General features: G+C 36.2%; 3 protein-coding genes across 3 annotated transcripts; all 3 read left to right on the top strand.

Moving 5' to 3' along the window:
- Positions 1 to 203: 203 nt before the first annotated feature.
- LOC308706041 (C-C chemokine receptor type 8-like) lies at positions 204 to 1,058 on the top strand (the record flags this gene model as incomplete). Its single annotated transcript, XM_081391427.1, has 1 exon — positions 204 to 1,058. One exon carries the CDS (start codon positions 204 to 206, stop codon positions 1,056 to 1,058), a length of 855 nt encoding a protein of 284 aa, XP_081247553.1.
- Positions 1,059 to 7,481: 6,423 nt separating this feature from the next.
- LOC308706040 (uncharacterized protein) lies at positions 7,482 to 12,643 on the top strand (the record flags this gene model as incomplete). Its single annotated transcript, XM_081391426.1, has 2 exons — positions 7,482 to 8,155; positions 12,127 to 12,643. 2 exons carry the CDS (start codon positions 7,482 to 7,484, stop codon positions 12,641 to 12,643), a joined length of 1,191 nt encoding a protein of 396 aa, XP_081247552.1.
- Positions 12,644 to 15,136: 2,493 nt separating this feature from the next.
- On the top strand, positions 15,137 to 16,003 carry LOC308706038 (chemokine XC receptor 1-like; the record flags this gene model as incomplete). Its single annotated transcript, XM_081391424.1, has 1 exon — positions 15,137 to 16,003. The coding sequence occupies one exon, from the start codon at positions 15,137 to 15,139 to the stop codon at positions 16,001 to 16,003; it is 867 nt and encodes a 288-aa protein (XP_081247550.1).
- Between the last annotated feature and the right edge of the window lie 7,964 nt (positions 16,004 to 23,967).

The following is a 23,967-nucleotide window of genomic DNA, read 5'->3' as shown; positions in this document are numbered from 1 at the left end:
AATGTGTTTTTTATTTGAGTTTAAATTATGAACTTTGTATTACAAAATTGTTTTATGTTGTAAACTGGATGAATGTATTTAAATGTTATGTTTACCTTATTGACTTAACTGGTTCATTATAGTTCTCCTTAAAAAAGATAACAGTTGTAATATTATATACAGTTTGGTTTGTGAGCTGCTGAACTTAGAAGACAAATACAGAGATGAATAACCCTCCAGTGACCTTCACCACACCTGAAACATCTACAAACTCCACAACTCAGTCTATTGGGCCAGTGGACTCTGTGGAAATTTGCATACACAGCATTACTTTCCTGTTTGGTCTCCCTACAAACATCTATGTTATATGGCTCATCGTCACAGGAACAGGAAGTGGAGTTGCATCAGAGATCTTCAACCTCAATCTCTCCACTTGTGAGATTGGTACCAGTCTGAATGGTTTGCTCAATATACTGCCAGTGTACTTTTCAAGTCTCTCATTGTTACCGCTGTTTCTACAAGGACTAATTTACACTGGTCGTCCTCTGTTTCAGTGTCTGATCTGTGTTGAGCGTTACCTGGCAGTGGTTCATCCTGTAACCTTTCTGAAGTACAAACCTCTCAGATATAGAGTGATCTGCTGCACTGCGGCCTGGATAATTATTCTTGGCTCCTGTTTCTATAGTTTATTTATTGCAATCTCACAAAACATGAATGTGCAAATGTGGTTCTTCTCAACACAGTTCCTCCTCTTCTTCTCCATCCAGTTGTTTTGTCTTGTGGCTGTTCTCAGAGCTCTGAAGCAGTCAGGACCAGGAGAGAGAGGGAGAGAGAAAGAGGAGAAAAACCACATGAAGAGAAGAGCATTTTATCTCATTCTAATAACTACTGTGAGCATGGCTTTTATATATGTCCCATGTACTATCACAGGATTCTACAGTATTCTTGCACAACAGCATAATCCTGCATATTGGATCCCTGGCTTGGTTTGTTATGTGCTGGCTGGTTTCGTTCAGCCTGTTCTTTATCTTCACCGCACTGGAAAACTGCCTCTGTTCCTCATGAGACTGCAATTGTAATTTGTTTTACTAAATCCAGTTACTTTACTTTCTAAATGTTTTATTAGATAACTTTAATTTAAAATTGTATTAATTATCTGTTTAATTTAATACTAGATTTATTCATTTTAGATTTTAGTATTTTTTAGTTGGTAGAGCATGTTCTTTAGATATAGTTGATTGCAACCATTTTGTAATGTTTTTTTTCTATAAAACTTCATCAGTGATTTAGTCTGTTTTCCATATTGAGGGTTGCCACAGAGATTGATTTAAAGTGTTTGAGTACCTTTAATTTGAACACTCAACAATAAACAAAAAAAAGAAAAAAAAAATGTCTCTATCTAAACCCCTGCATCCACATGCAATTCTTGACCACTGAAAGGTCCAATGAAAGAGCTAATATTTAATTAAAAAGAATAAAAAAAAAAAACCTTTTGTCAATGTATTCACCGACACATTGACCATTTACATAGCAAACAAGTATATACAGCAAAATGTTCCACATAAGTCTTTGTATTTATAAAGATAGTTTTGCCAGATTGATTATGTTTTAGGCTGTCAAAATAAAATATTATAACAACACTTTTTTCAGCCTCAAAATTAATGTTGAGAGTCAGATGATAAATCTCATGGTCGCCTGTGATGTTGACATGCAAGAAAGGCATTGTTATCTGAGATATAACACGTCTTCTAATGCTTTCAAATCAATGAACTTTGAAAAAATAGATATTTGTCAGATCAAATACAGAGGAGATGAATCCCACTAAACATTGGACGTCGGATAGATGTGCAGATCATGTCTATATTGGGTCCGTCGGTCCATGACCAATTCTGGACATCTATTCGACGTCCAAACTAGGTCCACTATTTGCACGTCCAACCATGACCCAACTTGGACGTCATTTTGACGTTCAACATTGGACCTTTGAACTGGGTAATTTTTTTCGACGTCCAAACTAGGTCCACTATTTGGACGTCCAAAGATTACCCAACTTGGACGTTATATTGACGTTCAACATTGGACCTTTGAACTGGGTATTTTTTTTGGACGTCATTTGGACGTCTATGACAGGTGCAGGAAATTTACATGATTATTTTTTTTAACGCAATGAACGCCATTTAAAAAAAAAAAGAGTTTGTCATGTCATTTTGCTGTGTACTGAACCTATTCGCTCCATCCTTGTTTCATGCCAAATCTCTATTTCCTTGTTTAAAATGCGCCGAACCTATTTTTAGCCTAAACGCGATATATCCTCTGGACTAATCAGAATTATCTCACTCTCTCTCGCTCTCTCACCCTCAAATCACTCGCGCGTATCGCGCCAGACGCTCAATTCGCCTCATTCGCTTGTCCGCACCGCGCTAAACGCCTCATTCGCGCATTATCAACATGATTAATACATATTCGAATAGGCCTACAGATTACAGTTTTTTACAATCACTTTGCTACTATTTTCAGAACCTTGATGTCATTTTTCACAACTCTAGACACAAAACTCACAACCAATGATCAAAATGCACATTTTTCAAAACTCTAACCCTTTTCTCAATTGCTTGGATACAATACACATAAAACTTAGATCATTTGTTCATTCAACAAAAATCACCTGTTCAATATGACACAACTTAACATCAAAGTACTACTATTTCAAAAGGCAATTCACACATTACATTTCAAAAGAGTGTCTATTCATTTCCTTACATTGATCTAACTATCAATTGATACAACTGCTCAAAATGATAAGTAACTGTTGCATTACTCTTAATGCATAGTTGTATGGAAACAGACAAACAATCTTCCATGTTTACAGTAAATCATGAAAGTTTCAAGATAACGATCCATGGATATTGTAGTCTAATTGGTCCTTGCTCCACGCTAATTGAGCATGAACCAATTAGACTACAATATCCATGGATGTAGCCTACTGTAATATTTGTATCATAATGCTTCATCAGTCTATGGTCCCAAATACTGTACCACCTTTTCAGACTATGTACAGTATTGACAGCACTGCACTGTATAGATAATCACTCTTTTGTTTCTTACAGTACAAGCAAGCAAGTTGAGGGACACTGCATTTGATGTTTTACAGTACTGTCTTTTCTTTTCTATTTCATAGCTAATTATTTTTGCTTTGATCCAAATAAACCTATGTTGTGATTGTACTGTAGTGTTTTGCATCAATATATTACAAACTTTGTTCAGTGATTCCACTGTGTCTGTAGTATTCTCTCTACTACTGCAGTACTTTTACAGAGATGTATTTACTGTACATGTAGTACCATAATGAAACCTGTATCACCTATTTTGTTCTACAATATTTAATGATTGTACGAACAATGACACAGTGAAACTATCGGTTGCTTGTGAGTGTGTGATCTATAGTTATGTTTCAATGGTATTTCACAGTAAATTTGTTTTTTGAACCAATGATTGTGCAAGTGCAAGATATCTTTAAAGATGTGAATGCACAATGCAGTGTTTTGAACATTAGACAGCCTGTGTTACAAGTGATAACCGTTTTGAGTTTTGTGTCTAGAGTTTTGAAAAATGAGATCAAGGTTCTGAAAATAGTAGCAAAGTGATTGTAAAAAACTGTATTTATAATTATTTAAGATCATTTTCCAAAAACTCCATTTGATCGTCTCAGCATCAGGTGATAACTGGAGAGGCGTACAAAGGTGTGCTACTGTAGCTCAAACAGTAGTGCATTGGCGTTTGTAACGCTAAGATCACGAGTTTGATTCCCAGGGAATTGTAATGTAAGGTGTGTGTGTGTGTGTGTGTGTGTGTGCGTGCGTGCGTGTGTGTTCGTGTTCTGCTTTTTTCTTTTTTTTTGAGCGCGTTTTGATTGAGCGCACTGGACGTGATTATTGTTTGGAAAAGTCGCACAGTATCTAATAAAACACACGATCCACAGCAAGCCAACCCCGTCTCCTTCCTTCTTCCCACAAACGAACTTTGGATGGACGTCAACATTAGACGTGCGGAAGACGTCGGAAAAAGACGTCATCTGGCGTCACAGTCTGCACCTTCAAGGGGAGCAAAATTGGACGTGCCAAAACGACGTAGAAAATACGTCGTTTCGACCTGTCTATGCGCAGTGGGATAACTCTAGTGAACTTCACAACACCTGAAACATCAACGAACTCCAACTCAGTCTATTGGGCCAATGGACTTTGTGGAAATCTGCGTACACAGCATGACTTTCCTGTTTGGTCTTCCTACAAACATCTACGTTATATGGCTCATCGTCACAGGAACAGGAAGTGGAGTTGTATGTTGTACAGTGTATTTGCTTAAATTTTTGCTAATTACTAGACAAATAATTTGTGGTTAAGACAATTAAAAGCTTAGTGTTTAACCCCTTTTTTTTGCGCCCAAGAGTGTATAATGAATTGATTTATTAATTAACCCTAAATATAAAAAATGTTTTAAATGATCCCCAGGAGGTCCAATTAGAACTTAATAACCTGACAATAATTTGTCAGGAAACTTCAACTCTTTTCAAATGACTGAATCATATAGGACTATGACATTGAATCATTATCTGATTATCCAATTAATTAATCTAACATGAACAAACCTTTCTTTTTTCAATATTATTTATATGCTTTATGAGATGCTGGGCTGAGACGACAACCAAAGTGAAGATGAATAACTCTTCAGTGAACTTTACCACACCTGAAGCTTCAACAAACTCCACAACTAGTTTCATTGGGTTACTGGGCAGTCTGGACATATGTTTGTACAGCATTAATTTCATTTTGGCTCTTCCTATACACTTCTATATTATATGGCTCATCATCACAGGAACAGGAAGTGGAGCTGCATCAGGGTTCTTCATCCTGAATCGCTCTGTTTCTGAGGTGAGGTATCTGTGTTAATTATTTGTTCACTGTACTTGATTGGTCTTGGGTTTTAAGTTTCACACCATTAACATGTTTTTTATTAGGGGTGTAACGATACATCGATATGGATCGATGCATCGATATAACGTCTAACGATACGATGCATCGATTCCACACTTAAAATATCGATATGCACCTTTATTTTGACACTCTCCACATTATTACAACACGTAACATCCTTCCGCTAAAGCGCACATTTTCGTTTACTTACCAACCGCCTGCCGGTGTGTAACGTTAATCTCCTCATCTGAAAAAGACGCCTGACAAGACTGACTAAACCCTAAACAAGTGTTTTTTTTTTTTTTTTTTTTTTTTCACAAAAGCCGGTATTGCAGACAAGCACTCGCACCCTTGTTGGTGAACACAACACGAGAAGTCCGTTTTAGCGACTCAGCGCGCAATATTCAGGTCAGATTTGAAAAGACGCGCTGGCTAAGAGGAGTTTCGTCAAAGCTGACTAAAAGTGATCGAGGATGGATCATTTCAATGAACTCGTGATATCTTCTTCAGGGCGTAAAAGGAAAATAAAACCTGAAACATTTTCACGGAACCTTACTAAAGCAGCTCGTTTAGGGAACGGAATGGTGAGGGAAAAGCTCTCTGTACTGCGTGTACGTACGTTAATCACAACAACAAAGTTTGGCAGGCATATGTCAGCTGAGGAGATTAACGTTATGAAGATTAACCGAGTGTTGTATTATTTATCATAGTAATTACTTGGTTGTGTTTGACTCAGAAAGATGAAATGTGAATGTATCTGCTTTGCTAAAAAAAAAAAAAAAAAAACATATTAAAGCATACTTTCAATTCACTTTAATTTTGTAATTTACCTTTATTTTTTAAGTTATTATTATTATTAATCAAAACAACCCAGCTGCAGTTTGATTGATATTACTTGGAATGCACAATAATAATAAAAAACATGATTTATGAGTACTTGCAAATAACCACTTCTGTTATAAATGTCCCAATTGGGAGAGGGTGTGCAATTTTCAAAGAGTTTAATTAAACGTTCATTTTATATATTTTGGTTGCATTTGTGAGTTAATAAAAACGTAACTGGTTGTGTCTAAATATCGATTAATCGATCGATATAGCCCTGAATCGAATCGAATCGTATCGTGGAATTTTTTGAAGTATCGAAAAATATCGTATCGCTGGCTGAGAGAATCGATATCGTATCGAATCGTCATGAACTGTCCGATTTACACCCCTATTTTTTATTAGCACTAGGCAATACTGGCTATCCTCTGTTTCAGTGTCTGATCTGAGAATTATCTGGCAGTGGTTCATCCTGTAACCTTTCTGAAGTTCAAACCTCTCAGATATATATATATATATATATATATATATATATATATATATATATATTAGTGTTGTCACGATACCAAAATTATTGTTTCGATACCGATACCAAGTCAAGTATTGCGATTTCGATACTTTTTCGATACTTTTCCTGAAAAGGGAGAAACACTCTCAAATATCATTGCTGTGCTTTATTTTAAAACCGGGACAACATTCTAATCATATAACACACTAATAAATGAACATATGAACAGCAGATATATTAAACATTTGAACAAAATATGAAATATCAAAATATAAAATATAAATTAGAGCAATGCCATTCAAGGTAATTTTTTTTTATAAATTTAGCAGCATTATCTCATTTATCATAAGAAACATAAGAGCTTTATCTTGATTCTGAACTTTGAATAAAAATGAATGTGAATGAAGATCAAATTATTTAAAATAAACTAGGAATACTAATAAAATCAGACTGAAATGGTTGTTAGTGGTTGCTAGTCTTTTATCCAATAAAACTCCACCAGTGACCCAATGTCACCTTTTCCATACTGAAGGTCGCAAAATAGTAATAATTGCTTTACACTTGACATCCTGTCATAACACATTATTTTTAAATTTTTCATAAACCTTGAAAGTTCAGTCTAAATATTTGCATATGTTGTGTTTTAGCAGATAAAATCAAGGTCATGTATTTTTCTTGTCTCTAAAACACAGCACAGTAATGTAGAGAAACTGGACATTCACTCTTCAGGTGAGAAAACCTTTTGATTCAGCTGTTTTAACCTCAATAATATCAACCAACGGTGTCCCAATAATGTTTTGGGATGTGTTTAATACTTTAGCTATTGAGTAAAATGGGACTGAGATATTTTATACTGATTTATACTTATACCTGATTATACTGAGCTATAACTAAAATGAAACAATTAAAGGAAATATATGAAAGAAGAATGACATGCTATAAATTTAGGTTAATCATAAATACTGAATGCAACTAGGCCTATATTGTGAAGTCATTTAATAATGGTGTGGTCTGGTTATGAGATATAAATAGGAATTTTGTATAATTGTATTATGTTGTACTGAAATCATGTATTTAATGTTTACCTCACTGAGTCAGATTGAATTAACTGGTTCATTTACAGGTCTCCATATAAAAAATCACAGTTGCTATATTATATTTGGTTTGTGAGCTGCTGAAATAAGAAGATGAACACAAAGGAGATGAATAACTCTATAGTGAACTTCACCACACCTGAAACATCTACAAACTCCACAACTCAGTCCATTGGGCTAATGGACTTGGTGGAAATCTGTATACACAGCTTTAATTTCCTGTTTGGTCTTCCTACAAACTCCTATGTTATATGGCTCATTGTCACGGGAGCTGGAAGTGGAGTTGCATCAGAGTTCTTCAACCTCAATCTCTGTATGTGTGAGATTGGTATCTGTCTGAGTCGTTTAGTCGCTACACTGAATATTTACTTTTCAAGTCTCTCACTTTTAATGCTGTTTCTACAAGGACTAATTCTCACTGGCCGTCCTCTGTTTCAGTGTCTGATGTGTGTTGAGCGTTACCTGGCTGTGGTTCATCCTGTAACCTTTCTGAAGTTCAAACCTCTCAGATATAGAGTGATCTGCTGCGCTGCGGCCTGGACAATTATTCTTGGCTCCTGTTTCTATAGTTTATTTATTGTAATCTTACAAAACATTAATGTGCAAACGTGGTTTTTCTCACTGCAGTTCCTCCTTATCTTCTCCATCCAGTTGTTTTGTCTTGTGGCTGTTCTCAGAGCTCTGAAGCAGTCAAGACCAGGAGAGAGAGGGAGAGAGAGAGAGGAGGAAAACCACATGAAGAGAAGAGCATTTTATCTCATTCTAATTACTACTGTGAGCATGTTTTTTATATATGTCCCATATATAAAATCCCATTGTATATTATTCTAACACAACATAATAATCCTGCATATTGGACCCCTGCTTTGGTTTGTTATGTGCTGGCTGGTTTCGTTCAGCCTGTTCTTTATCTTCACCGCACTGGAAAACTGCCTCTGTTCCTCATGAGACCGCAATTGTAATTTTTTTTTACTAAATCCAGTTACTTTACTTTCTAAATATTGTATTAGATAGTTTTAATTTAAAATTGTACTAATTATCTGTTTAATTTAATACTAGATTTATTCATTTTATATTTGAGTATTTTTTACTTCGTAGTGCATGCTCTTTAAATATAATTGATTGCAAAAATTTCGTAACGTTTTTTTTTCATCAGAAAAAAACTTCATCAGTGATTTAGTATCTCAGTTTTCCATATTAAGGGTTGCCACAGAGATTGTTTTATAGTGTTTGAGTACCTTTCATTTGAACACTCAATAATAATAATAATAATAAAAATCTCTATCTAAACCCCTGCATCCACATGATTATTTTTTTTTTGGACTGACCACTGAAATGTCCCATTGAAGAGCTAATATTTATTTATTTAAAAAAAAAAAAATGTTCCACCTAAGTCTTTGGATTTATAAAGATAGTTTTGGCAGATTGATTATGTTTTTGTCATGATTCTGCCATCTAGTCCTTGTCATTCTTTAATTCTTGAGGCAGGATCATGACAGACCCATGTTTTGTGTACAAGCACATGGCCATTTGTTTGGGCCATGTGCTTGTGTTGTCTCGTTCTATTGCCCCGCCCCCTTGTTATCCTCGTTTTGTCATTATTGCTTTACCTGTGTCACCTGGGGGCTGTTCCATAAACCAAGATTAGAGTATAAGCCAGGCTTATTTCGGTTAGTCAGGCTTATTTTTGGTAGATTCGGTTTCATAAATCAAACTTAAAAAAGTTCAAACTCAGTTACCCCGGCAACTTATGCTGGGAAACTAGCCTGGTCCAGGGCAGGCTAACTGTCAGGCTAAGCCTCAGTTGTTACACAGATCCTCTAACACTGACCAATAGGAACACAATGATATTACCACTGACACTCTCTCATACCATTATTGGACTTTATTAACCACTATTAGTCCAAAAATAAATACACAGTATACAGAAAATCAACTTAAATAAGGCTACAATGATAAATTAGTCAATATAGACCTATATATATATATATATATATATATATATATATATATATATATATATATATATATATATATATATATATATATATATATATATATATATATATATATATATATATATATATATATATATATACATATATATATATACAGTGCTATGCATAAGTTTAGGCACCCATGCTAAAGTTGACTAAAAAGAAGAATAAAAAAATCATCTTTTGGAAATTGAACTTAATGCCTTAATTTAAAAAATTAGGAAAAATACAACCTTTAAGAACACCAATTTTCTTTGTGAATGAATAATGTATCGTAAATAAATAAATGTTCTTCCTTAACATACAGGGTGCATAAGTTTGGACACCCCTATGTTAAATTCCCATAGAGGCAGGCAGATTTTTATTTTTAAGTATATATATAAAAAAATTTTTTAGGATACTATGCATCCTGATAAAGTTCCCTTGGCCTTTGGAATTAAAATAGCCCCACATCATCACATAGCCTTCACCATACCTAGAGATTGGCATGGGTTTATTTCAGTTAGCCTAATAGCTGGTTTGATTTGCATTGAGAGATGATCTTATGGAAAGTACCCCATGCCAATCTCTAGGTATGGTGAAGGCTATGTGATGATGTGGGGCTATTTTAATTCCAAAGGCCAAGGGAACTTTATCAGGATGCATAGTATCCTAAAAAAATTTTTTTTTTAAATACTTAAAAATAAAAATCTGCCTGCCTCTATGGGAATTTAACATAGGGGTGTCCAAACTTATGCACCCTGTATTTTAAGGAAGAACATTTATTTATTTACGATACATTATTCATTCACAAAGAAAATTGGTGTTCTTAAAGGTTGGATTTTTCCTATTTTTTTAAATTAAGGCATTAAGTTCAATTTCCAAAAGATGATTTTTTATTCCTCTTTTTAGTCAACTTTAGCATGGATGCCTAAACTTATGCATAGCACTGTATATATATATACTACAGGTTTTCTTTTTTTTACTGGCTGAATGTTTTGTGCCCAAGATTTAATTAGATTGTTTTAAAGATTTATGAATACATTTCTCTCTGGTTTTGTTTGGCAGCTGTAGTACATGTTTATGATTAGAAGAACATTAGAACACAATCTAAAAAAAGCTTTGTAAAGCATAAGTTAAAATCACAAAATTAAAAATAAATAATTACAAAAGCAAATTTTAAATTTTAAATTTTAACTGGTAAGATGAATCTGAGCTTAGTAATTGACAGTATATTAGCCTACATTTGATTTACCCCATTACAATAGTCCCTTTACAGTTATTGCTATCATAAAAATATACACACAGGTTTAAAATTCTAAATAAGGCACATCTAATGTCCAAATAACAAATATTGTAGTGTATATATATATATATATATATATATATATATATATATATATATATATATATATATATATATATATATATATATATATGTACTTTATTATGTCTTTCAATTCAAACACATTTAACACAATTATACAAATTTACAGTTCCTTTAAAGACATCATATTTTCCCCCAATAAATATTCCTTATTTTTCCTTCTACTTTTTTTCTTTTGTGATAATACCCACCAACACATAGCCTAAAAACACACATGAATAGAACAATAACCAAAAAGTTCATAGACACTTTTACATATGATTTAAGGGGGATAAGACAAAAAACAATAAATAAATAGTAATAAAAATTTTACATTAACATATTTATATCAAACTCTTATAATGACACATAATTCCTAATAGTTATTCAAGTAATATTATTTGAATATCAAATATGCAATATTAAATAAGTAAATAATTAAAAGAACAAATTACTAGAAATAAAAGGGAGGGAGTGTTATATAAAAATGTAGTTAATAATATATATTCCTTTATTTTATGGAATATTCTTTGATTTTAGAGTTGCACATATCTTTTCAAAATGTATACATTTGCTCTTAATTTAATGTTATCCTCTCCATAATGTACTTTAGAAACTAAATCTACTCATTTAAAACTGGGGATTCTTGCTTTCCAAAAAAATATTGCATTAAAAGCTGTAATTCTCAGCATTCTAAATAAGTATACATCATCTTTATTAAGTAGCATAGGTCCTATACCCAAAACTATATTTTGTATATTCATATAGGCATTTAGTTTCTTAAAATAAACTTCCCTGAATTATAGGCTACTTCACTGAAGTACTTCTGTTTGCTTGAAGTTCAGTGCAACTTATCCAACATCCTAAAGATAAATTATTATAATTAGAAGATATTTCTAGTGTTATAAAATATCGCATATTAATTTTCCGAATTTTCCGATTTTAAGAATTATTGCGCTCCTATTTGGCGCGCATGCGCGCAGCAGCGCTCGTTCAATATGAAAATTAGCAGCAAAACATTCGAACATTTACAGATGGAGAATATAACTGTAAAATGTAAGTTTTGAACTGAGGGGGGGAAAAACATGTCACAAACGCATAAAACAGCACAAAATATGTACGCTGTTTGATGGTGGATCGATTTGATCCACGATCGACCTCTAGGGCTGCTTAAGAAATGCGTGCACACGCAATTATCTAGACTTGATAAACCTGGATCAAATTAGTGAGATTGCGTGAGCTTCAATTTCCTTTTATGGAACCACTTTAGCCCCAACTCATTTGTTAGGCTCATTCAAGTCCGGTTTTGGAGTTTAATCCCCGCTTTTCTAAGCGTCTTTTATGGAACAACCCTCTGTTGTGCTATCATTAGTCTCCTATTTAATCCCCTTGTGTTTGCAAACCCTGTCAGAGTACTTATCCCGTCTTGTCAAGATTCTAGAAGTCCCTGTCAGTCCTGCCTTGTCCCCAGAGCGCTGATCCCAGGCCGGCTGCAGAGAGCGCTGATCCCAGGCCGGCTGCAGAGAGCGCTGATCCCAGGCCGGCTGCAGAGAGCGCTGATCCCAGGCCGGCTGCAGAGAGCGCTGATCCCAGGCCGGCTGCAGAGAGCGCTGATCCCAGGCCGGCTGCAGAGAGCGCTGATCCCAGGCCGGCTGCAGAGAGCGCTGATCCCAGGCCGGCTGCAGAGAGCGCTGATCCCAGGCCGGCTGCAGAGAGCGCTGATCCCAGGCCGGCTGCAGAGAGCGCTGATCCCAGGCCGGCTGCAGAGAGCTCTGTTCCAGCGTCAGTTACTATCAACGCCACTACAGAATCGTAGATGGGGAGCGTCGATTCCTATTCTACTTCGGGGAGCGTTGATTGCTGGTCTGTTTCTGCGAGCCCGGCACCATCTCCCACTCCACAGTTGCCTGCTGTACCCCCTGTCATGATTCCTGTCCTGTCACCCGCTGTACCCCCTGTTTCTGTTCCTGTTTCCATCCCTGTCAAGTCGCCGTGTGTTTCCCTGGTCACCCCTGTCTCCACTAAACCCCGGACTGTTTTCCCCAAGACTTTTCCTCATGTGTCCCCATCCAAGTCTGCCCGGACCCCTCGCCATCAGCCTTTGTCCCGTCATCCTAAAACCTCCGTTCCACCCATCCACCATGGACTTCCCCCCATGAACTTTGTTGTCCCGCCTCCCCTTCCTTGTTTGTTATTTTTGCTATGTCACCCAGACCCTGTCGTTGTGTATTCTTGTCTACCTTTATTGTTATTTGTCATGTTTTGTTGGTTTGTGTCTGTCACAGTCTGACATGTCCCGTGTTTGTTCCCTTGAGGAGCGTCTGGAAGCCGCTCCTTAAGGGAGGGGTTCTGTCATGATTCTGCCATCTAGTCCTTGTCATTCTGTAATTCTTGAGGCAGGATCATGACAGACCCATGTTTTGTGTACAAGCACATGGCCATTTGTTTGGGCCATGTGCTTGTGTTGTCTCGTTCTCTTGCCCCGCCCCCTTGTTATCCTCGTTTTGTCATTTATTGCTTTACCTGTGTCACCTGTTGTGTTATCAGTCTCCTATTTAATCCCCTTGTGTTTGCTGTCTTGTGCCGGTTCATTGTTACATGATACATGCTATCATTCATTGTGAGACTTTGCTCTTCTCTGTGAGTACCCTGTCAAGAGAAAGTTCTTTTTCTATATTAGCTGTTTATTTGTAGTCTAGTTACGTCAAGTCATAGTCTAGTTTTGTCACTTGTTTTCCTGTCTGTGTTTTGCCCCCTCGTGGGTTTTATTTTCCCCATTATTGTCATCAACAAACCTTGTGTGTAGTGCATTCTGTCTGCGCTTGGGTTCATCTCTGGATCCTCATAACAGTTTTAGGCTGTCAAAATAAAATATAACAATTTTTTTTTCAGCCTCAAAATTAAAGTTGAGAGTCATGATAAATCTCATGATGTTGACATGCTAGAAAGGCATTATTGTCTGAGATATTGCACTTTTTCTAATGCCTTCATATAAATCTGAACTTTAAAAAACAGATATTTGTCCCATGCATGTTCAGTATACTTAGTGCTGTGTCTTAAATATAAACCAGTTGTCCAAACCAATAATTGCTGTACACTTGACAACACACTTTTATTTTTATTTTTCATACCTTTAAAGTTCAGTCTAAAAATTTGCATATCTTTTGTTTTATGTGACGTGTAGCAGATTCAATTATTCTTGTCTCCAAAACACAGCACAGAAATCTATTAACATCCAGAGAGACTGGACATTCACTCTTCAGGTGATTCAAAACTTTTAATTTCTTGTTTTAACCTCAGTGCTATCAACCAACAGTCCAATTGTGTTTATCAAATAATGCTTTGTGATTTGGCGTTTAATTTTTTAGCCTGAATAGGAAAATTGGACTGAGCTGTTTTCTGAACAGAAGTAAATCATTTTAAAAGTACATAAAAAAATTACGTTTAATGATTTGGGCTAAGCATAAATACTACTGAATATACAACCGTATTTTGAAGTCATATTTATTTTATTTGACATTGACATTACTATTACATTGGATGAACCATGTGCATTTAGATGTTTTAACACAAATGCTAATTTTCAACACCTGTCCACGGGATAAGAATACAATAACAATACTGATAGCAAAAGTAATAACAATACTAACAAAAAAGGATAAAGAAAATATACCATATGATTACATTAAAAAAGATATAAAGTTATAAAGCAAAGGCATCAAAATCAGAAAATATATTTTTTCATGCGAGCACTGTCGTTTTGTTTTTAGCCATTGTTTAAGTCCTCTGTTAAAAGCATTGCCATCTATCTCTAGTTTTAAATTAGTAGGTAAAGCATTCCAGAGTTTTGGTCCCTTTGCAAAGAATGCAGACTGATCAAAAGAGGTCTTGTACTTTGGGATAACTTTGACACCTACTGACTAATTTAGAAAACAGTGGTGAGACATGATTATTTAGACATTTAAAAACCAGTTTGAGATATTTAAAATCAATAAAACTGTCAAAGCCAAGAAGCTTATGCTTTCTTAAAACATCACAATGATGCAATCTCATAGGTTTCCGGTACATAATTTTTATTGCCTGTTTGTAAATTGAGAAAATAGATTTTAAATTAGTTGGAGAGGCTTGTTGTGACCATGATGTGACTTAATATGTTAGATGTGAAAATATCATTGCATGCATGTATAGTTAAATACATTATGTATAGCCTATGTATAATAATGATGTGTTTTTTATTTGAGTTTAAATTATGAACTTTGTATTACAAAATCGTATTAGATAACTGGATGAATGTATTTAAATGTTATGTTTACCTTATTGACTTAACTGGTTCATTATAGTTCTCCTTAAAAAAGATAACAGTTGCAATATTATATACAGTTTGGTTTGTGAGCTGCTGAACTGAGAAGACAAATACAGAGATGAATAACCCTCCAGTGACCTTCACCACACCTGAAACATCTACAAACTCCACAACTCAGTCTATTGGGCCAATGGGCTTTGTGGAAATCTGCATACACAGCATGAATTTCCTGTTTGGTCTTCCTACAAACATCTATGTTATATGGCTCATCGTCATAGGAACAGGAAGTGGAGTTGCATCAGAGTTCTTTAACCTCAATCTCTCTATTTGTGAGATTGGTACCTGTCTGAATGGTTTGCTCTCTATACTGCCAATGTATTTTTCAAGTCTCTCACTTTTAATGCTGTTTCTACAAGGACTAATTCTCACTGGCCGTCCTCTGTTTCAGTGTCTGATCTCCGTTGAGCGTTACCTGGCAGTGGTTCATCCTGTAACCTTTCTGAAGTACAAACCTCTCAGATATAGAGTGATCTGCTGCACTGTTGTCTGGATAATTAATCTTGGCTCCTGTTTCTACCGTTTATTTATTGTAATCTCACAAAACATTCAACTACACATATGGCTCTTCTCAACACATTTCCTCCTCTTCCTCTCCATCCAGTTGTTTTGTCTTGTGGCTGTTCTCAGAGCTCTGAAGCAGTCAGGACCAGGAGAGAAAGGGAGAGGGAAAGAGGAGAAAAACCACATCAAGAGAAGAGCATTTCATCTCATTCTAATAACTACTGTGAGCATGGCTTTTATATATGTCCCATATACTATCACAGGATTCTACGTTATTCTTATACAACAGAATGATCATATTTATTGGACCCCTGGTTTGGTTTGTTATGTGCTGGCTGGTTTCGTTCAGCCTGTTCTTTATCTTCATCGCACTGGAAAACTGCCTCTGTTCCTCATGAGACCTGCCATTGCGATATTTCACTGAATACAGTTGCTTACTTTACTTTCTAAACGTTGTATTAGATAACTTTAATTTAATACGTAAATCATGAGTATTCATTTAATTTAATACTAAAATCAGTTATTTCATAAATTTTTTAAAACTTTTTTTTTTCATTTTTATTTAAAGGAAAAAAAAATATATTTGTGGAACAAACATTTGTACCTCGCTTATACATTTGTCATCCTAGTCTAACCCGTCTTAGTTAGTGTAATATTTTTCCATCTTTGTAGAAAAATATCCATTTTTATTTATCGGCATGAATGCATTTATTCGTTCCATTTTTCCCATTGTATTAACCTGTTTCAGTCTCTGAAACAATTGAACCAACCCTGGAGGATCTTCTTATCATATATTAACTATCAAGACCATAACTGTATACAAATCTCTTTTTTAACTGGCCAAATATGGATCCTCCTCTCTCGCTGGGGAACCAGTCCCTAGAGAGGTGTGCACTGGCATTTTTGGATCTCTACCATCTTGTCCACTGCAATGACGTTTGTGTGCTTTTCAGGACAAGCTTGAATTCTAAAACAAGAGTGCGCTTGCCCGGAGTCGAGCCTCTAGGGACTTTTAAGGAGTACATGGAATGGGTACTCCTCCACAGTTATTATGCCTTCACCATCTGCAAGAGTGCGGAGGAAAACAGCGTACCAGTCACTTCTACCACCCCAGCGACGGACGAGTCCGAGTCCTTATGTGTGGAAATGTCAGGGTCATGTTCAGTTTTCCTGTGATTTGTACATGTTGCTTTTGTTCTAGTTTTCCTGCCTTTTAATTATCATGTTTACTGATTCGGTTACACCTGTGGTTCATTTCATTGATTGGTTTAGTTGCGTATTTAAGCCCTGTGTTTCTTTCAGTTCTTTGTCAGTTCTCATCGAGTGTTTTTTTTTTAGTTTTTTTTTTAGTTCTTTGTTTAATAAAAGTTTTACTGCTGTGCTTAGTTCCTTTCCTCACCTTTTATTTCAACCATACTCTGACAATTTTAGATTTTTGTTGTTGTTGTTGTTGTTGTTGTTTTGAGTAGCCTAGTAGTTAGTTTACTAGAGCATATTGTTCATCAGTGATTTAGGATCACCTTTTCCATAATGTGGGGTGCCACCGAGATTGTTGCATTAAACTTGATATCACATGTTATGTGATAATATCTTTATCTAATGCTAATATAACTCAATAATGTACAACTCTGCTGTGAACCTAATAGGCTACTTTCTCATTTTGAAGGCTGTGTCCTCTGGAGGTCACATTTGTCAGCTGCATATGTCATTGAGGCTGCTTTATTTCAGTAAAGTATTACCATAGCATTCCAAAGTCATAAATAAATTACAATTTATGTTTCACAAGGAATATTTTTGATGTCGATTTTTTAAAGTAACTTTTCTGAAATGAGACAACCATCCTTAAAGGGTTAGTTCACCCAAAAATGAAAATTCTGTCAGTAAATACTCACCCTCATGTTGTTCCAACCCCGTAAGACCTTCGTTCATCTTCGGAACACAAATTAAGATATTTTTTATTAAATCTGAGAGCTGTCTCACTCCTCCATAGGCTTCTAAGGCATTATAACTTGCTGGCCCAGAAAATGTATTAAAGACATCGTTAATATGGTCCAAGGGACTACAGTGGCTCAATCTTAAGTTTACAATTTATTGAGTTGGCTCGTGGTCCAGAAATGTGACGTAATTTAGGGTAAGGGGAATTGTGGGAATATTTTTAGGGAGGGAACGTTCCAGTGCACTGGAAGGATTATGCTATTGAGACAACCCTTATAATGGCTGACTCACTATTAGTGCACTGACTTCTGAGCTGAGATCCACCCAGCTAAGGTGCTTATCATTTCTTATTTGTGCATCCTCGTTTCCTTTCCTCCAGTCTCAGCTCCACCCTCAGGATGCAAGGAAAGAAAAGTAGGACAGGGAAATCGAAGGAAATCTTATTTGTACATTGGAATATTTTTGGTCACTCAAACGTCACTTCAAAGCGTCATCAGCTGTGCTCAAGGAATCTGCCCTTGTGTTGTTAAAGTTTTTTTGTTTGTTTTTAAGAAATTCATAATTAATATTAATAAAACAAGATGCCGTGTTGAAATATTTGAGTTGTATGGTTTATTTAAACTGCAGAGGTAAAACATAAGTTATTATTGTAACAGATGTGAAAGGGAAGTACAATTTATACATGCATCCGCATTTGGGATATACGTGCATCCTCACTCATAGATTCTCTGGAAGTTCCCTCACTCCTCATTCCTCGTGGTGCAATTAGAGAATTGAGATGTCCTTCAAGGTGGCTAACTTGGATCGGTATCTGGGTCACAGGTCTGAGGTCAGAGGAACAAGGAAATGAAGATGTATCCATTTGAGTATTGAGAAGCACCTCCAACTGTTTCTGCCCTTTTAGAAATAAGATTGTTGTTGTCAGCTTAGTACTGAAGATAAGTGTCAGTTAGTTAAATGTTGAATAATTCAAGTCAGTTTAAACCTGTTCAGTTTAGTCAAATATTGTCTTTTTGAACCTATTTGTTTACTTGATATATTTGCATATTTATATAGTCATATATTCTGTGACAGCTGTGAAGTCAGTCTACAAAACACAGCACAGATATTTATACACATATAGAGAGACTGGACATTCACTCTTCAGGTGATAAGCATTTATCTCAGATTTTCTATATGAATGTGAAGGTACTTGTTTTAATAGAATCTCAATATTTGTTTGTGTTGGTTTTACTTGGACAGGCATGTATTGAAAACCTGCTTTCAAAATTTACTTTTGTTGACATGTTTTTATTTTGATTCCCTTCTAGTCTGAATTACGTGAAGTTTTTTAGTTCTAAAATGTATAATATTAAGTTGCCTTTTATGTTGAATTTGCAGTCTTGACAGTTGTGCTTGAAAGAACTTTGGCCCATGTTATGTACTCGATCATTTAAAATGGGTCAGCAGCTAAAGAGCATTTTAATGCTTTGTGATCCTCATTATTTTATAAAAGCCATAAAGAATTTCAGTTGAGAATTTTTTTTACACTTTAATGCAGGGGAGCCGTAACAAGGGACACACAGGTCCAGCAAAATCCATGACATTTTCCCGGATGATTTTGTCATTTAAATGGTAAGTTCACTCATGTACGCAAAAACAAAAACTGCTCTTAAACTAGAGGACAATCAGTCATCAGGGACGGATTATGATGCGGTTGTGCCCTGGGCAAGGGGGGAGGGTTTTGAGGGGAGTGGGATAGTAAGAAAAGGAAAAGAATGCTTTTGGAGTATAGAACCCCTAATTATTATTGATTGGTCGAACTCAATAAAAGCTTACACTTTCACACGCTACCATCGTGGCATCACCAGCTTTAATGAGAGTAGGATACACCATGTTTAGCTGGAGCGGAGTTAAACTTTTTTTAGACAATATAGACGTTGGCCGAAACACATTTTGAAAATTTCACTTAAAATTATAATTAAATGAAGGAAAACACGTTTTGGGGCAGTTCTGGACCGAACGGGTGAAATTTAAGCCTATTAAGTTGCATTTGATCAGAAATAACAATACTAATTTGTGAAACAAATTTAGAAATGGCACCATGGAGATTGAGGCATAAGGCATGGAGTTTTTCTCTTGTGTAAAATGTAAAAAAGTATCTTTAAACTACTTTTGGTTGAGACAAATTTTCAATGGAAGATCACAAAAAAAGTCCATTAGGTCTAATTTTCAAAACTGTCTCCCAGATCATGGCCCTGCATCCCCATATAATAATCAACACATATTCTCCTCAACTGGTTGGCCCTGAACCGAATGGTTTATTTATTTTTTTACATAACACCCCCTTTCTTTTTGTCTCTATAGATCTTGATCTAGAAATTAAACATTTGTTTGGTGATCTTCTGCGCAGAGAAGACAGACAGAGATAATATGAATAACTTCACAGTGAACTTCACATCTGCTGTTTCTACAAACTCCATCCTCCAGTCCAGTGGGCTACTGGCCAGTGTGAGGCATATTGTACACAGCATCAATTTCCTGTTTGGACTTCCTACACACTCCTATGTTATATGGCTCATCATCACAGGAACAGGAAGTGGAGTCGCATCAGGATTCTTCAACCTCAATCTCTCTGTTTATGAGATTGTTAGCTGTCTGAACTCTTTGTTCTCTGTTCTTACAATTTTTAATTGGCTTTCAAGTCTAACAAACGTAACACATTTTTTATTAGGATTTGCCATCACTGGCTGTCCTCTGTTTCAGTGTCTGATCTGTGTTGAGCGTTACCTGGCAGTGGTTCATCCTGTAACCTTTCTGAAGTTCAAACCTCTCAGATATAGAGTGATCTGCTGCACTGCGGCCTGGATAATCAGTCTTGGCTCCTGTTTGTGCTGCATGCTTACTTTAGTCTTACTTCACTTTTATATTTATGCATGCATTAACACGTTTGAGTTCCTTCTCTTCGTCTTCATCCAGTTGTTTTGTCTTGTGGCTGTTCTCAGAGCTCTGAAGCAGTCAGGACCAGGAGAGAGAGGGAGAGAGAGAGAGGAGGAAAACCCCACGAAGAGAAGAGCATTACATTTCATTCTAATAACTACCGTGAGCATGGCTATTATATATTTGCCATTTACTCTGTCAGGATTTTTGTACTTGCTGACACTAAATGATGATGGACCTTTATCTGTTGGTATTATTTGTTTTATTCTGGGTGGTTTTGTGCAGCCTGTTCTTTATCTGAGGCTGGAAAACCCTCCTGTCTCTGTTCCCCATAAAACCTGCAATTGTGATACATTTACAAATGACTTATCCTAATTTTTATATTTGATCGTTTTTATTAATGGATGGGAATTTGTAAGTTGACATTTCTTTTCATTTCAAATGAAACGTCTTATTTCTTTATATTAGTGCTTATGCCAGAACATGTCATGCACTGCTCCATGTATTTTGAGAGATTCTCAATGACTTATACTTAAAGATAGTTTTCCATTTTTTTTATGATCAGATTAAATTGGAAGAGTTTAAATAGTGCCTTAAACTTCTGAGCCTTCTCTCATCATGTGACAATTTCTTCAAATTTCACTCTCATGTCTAAATCAAAATATAATTATACACCTTGTTTTATGTTCTGTGTTGTGTGCTATATTTAATTCTTTAGAAAACAAAACTAAATAAAAACAATCATGCTGTATACATTGATGATAAGTGTCAAACATGTAAATGTTTTCCGAACAAAATCAAATTATTCATCTTAATCTGAGACTTATATATTTGTTTGCTTTCAAAATTAGCATATTTTGTGTTTTATGTGAGTTTAGAAAATAAACTCATGCATATATATTCTTGTAAGAGCTGTGAAGTCAGTCTACTAAACACAGCACAGCGATTTATACACATCCAGAGAGACTGAACATTCACTCTTCAGGTGATAAACTCTTATAAACTATATAAACTTCGGAGATAGATAATTTATATAATCTAGATTGTTATTAATATTAGTCATATCTGATTTTGAGGCAATTGTTTAGGTTTGTTACTTTGTAAACAAGGTTTGTAAAGTAGCATGTCAGCATGTTACTTTATTATTTATTTATTTTTCCTTCAAAAATTGAGCTTGGGAACATCCATTTTCAGCCATGTTTACACAAAATCTGTAATAATTCATAAAGCAAAAATAAACAAATCATGCTCATGAAAAGTCTTTCAAAACAAAACAGTGAAAATACATGCAAAGTTATGTTTGGTTGACAAACATGGTTCATGTATATTATTGATAGGAATGGGACACTTAAACTCACAATACGATGCACCTCGATATGCCAGGGTCACGATACGATACGTCACGATACGATATCAAAAAAGAAAAAAATATTACTGTATAACAACAACTTTATTATGGTGACGTTGAAGGTGGTGGTTCATGTTTGATGTGTTGGTTGTGGTGTACGGAATGACAGCATGGCATAGCTTACAGACAGTCTTAAGGCCATTGCACACTGAGTCCGAAATTTTCGTATGCGTTTTTTCGTGTTCGTCAGCCTTAAAATTCGTCACGCACAGAAACCTTGCACACTGAGTCCGATGCGTATTTATTAAACCTTTGTGCAAAAAAAAAAAAACGCAAAAATACTAAATGGATTCGTCAAGCAGTGAGGATGATTTCGTTGCCCTCTTTCTTCTTAAAAAGAGAAAAAGAAAGAGGAAAATATTGGGTTCATCCAATCCTGAGATTGCGCCGAGAGGAAGGAGAGATTCACCTCCTTATCAAGGAGTTGCGAAATTATCCCGAGCAATTCAAAATTTACCTCAGAATGTCAGTGGAACAGTTTGATGCTTTGCTAGCGATACTGGAGCCACATATTAAAAAGAAGACGACCAATTTCCGTGAACCAATCGATCCTGAACAGAGACTGGCAGTATATCTAAGGTATGGACACACACACACACACACGGCCGGGGAAGCGCTGGGCAGACAGAAGAACCGAACAGCTGGATTTTGCCGTTTGCTTGCACGGTGGCTCTGAATTGTCAAACACCATTCAAAATACAGGCTGTGGATGCGAAAAAACGCAGAAAATCGAAAAGAAAAGGTGAAATGTGACGTTCAGAGATATGTCTTCCTCAGCATAGGTCTTATGATATAATTTCCGGTTTCTTCGTGTGGGAAAATCACGCATTTATATTATACTGTTTTCTATTGCAGGTGCTCACCGAGACAAGGGGTTCGAATCCAGCTAAAGCCAACTTTTTGTAATATTTATTATTGAATTAAATAAGCATTCTTTTTGAATGCATACTGTTCCAGTGTCAATAAAATATACATATTTTATTACATATACTACGCAAATCATGCAGCAGTGCCATCTATCTTTATTTCGCGATCCATTTTTTTCGACCTCGATGCGTTTCGTCACGTTTTGTATCGCAATATTGCGTCAAACGATATTTCGTCCCATCCCTAATTATTGATGTATTATTGTTATATGTGATGTATTTGCATATGAAAAGTTGAAAGTTGAGTTCCCTTTCTGTCGGTCACTCCTACGTTCGTCAGAGTGAAACAACTGAAATGGGATCTTCGCAGAGAGACCAATCTACTCTGAGAGAAACTAAACAAATCACACAGCGTATGTAGTGAGCAGAAGGTGCAACGCATCTTTGCAATTTGCTTCGGAGCCGAGCTTATTCATGATCTGTTCCAGCAGTCTTAAGGTCTGTTCACACCGGGACGAATTAGCACGCGCCGATATTCGTCCCAGTGTGTAGGGCCCTTTACTTCTAAAGAAGAGGCAACTTTTCGAGTGTTCTTTTTGGAAGAAGCCCTCTCCTTTGTGTTGGTGTCATGGCGTGCTGCAGCAGGATCACCTCAGAAAAACAAAAACAAAAAACAGCTGTTTTCTCAGCTCTGAGCGTGGTGGTTCGGTTGAGTGCCTCAGCGGACTATTCCCGCTGTTGGCCGCAGTCATCCTACTGTACGCTTCAGCACATGAGAGAGAGATAATTTTCCTAAAAGAGCTTACACGAGGGTAACATTCCACTCATGTGTTCTGGATGCGGTGGTTTCCTATCCTCATGTGACGGCTACGATCACTGTCTCAAATGCCTGGGCTTAAGCATGTTGAAACTGCGTCCGTGGGTGGTTCATGTTCTCTCAGGAGAGCATGATCACGTCGGCACGATGTTTGTCTTGTCTCTCTCACAAGGGCTTGAGCGTTCATCTCGCTGTGTGCCGTTCAGCTGCCAGCTGATTACGCGGGTTATCACACAAATTTGTTTTTTAACAAAAGCTCAGACAGCGGTACCCACACCTTCAATAAAGGGCAGTTTTTGAAATCTCTGGGTGCCACGAGGATGGGGACGACAGAGTGCACCACCATGCCTCACCGCTCTTGTTCCCCTCTCCCAAGAGAACCAAAATTGCAGCTTGTGACGCTATGCCTCGCAGCCCTCATTCCCCTCTTGGCAAGAGGGTGA

This window comes from Scardinius erythrophthalmus (genome assembly GCF_964197995.2).
Source record: "Scardinius erythrophthalmus genome assembly, chromosome: 17".
NCBI lineage: Eukaryota > Metazoa > Chordata > Actinopteri > Cypriniformes > Leuciscidae > Scardinius > Scardinius erythrophthalmus.
The sequence above is the reverse complement of the archived record's forward strand: the minus strand, read 5'-3'. Positions and strand labels throughout refer to the sequence as shown.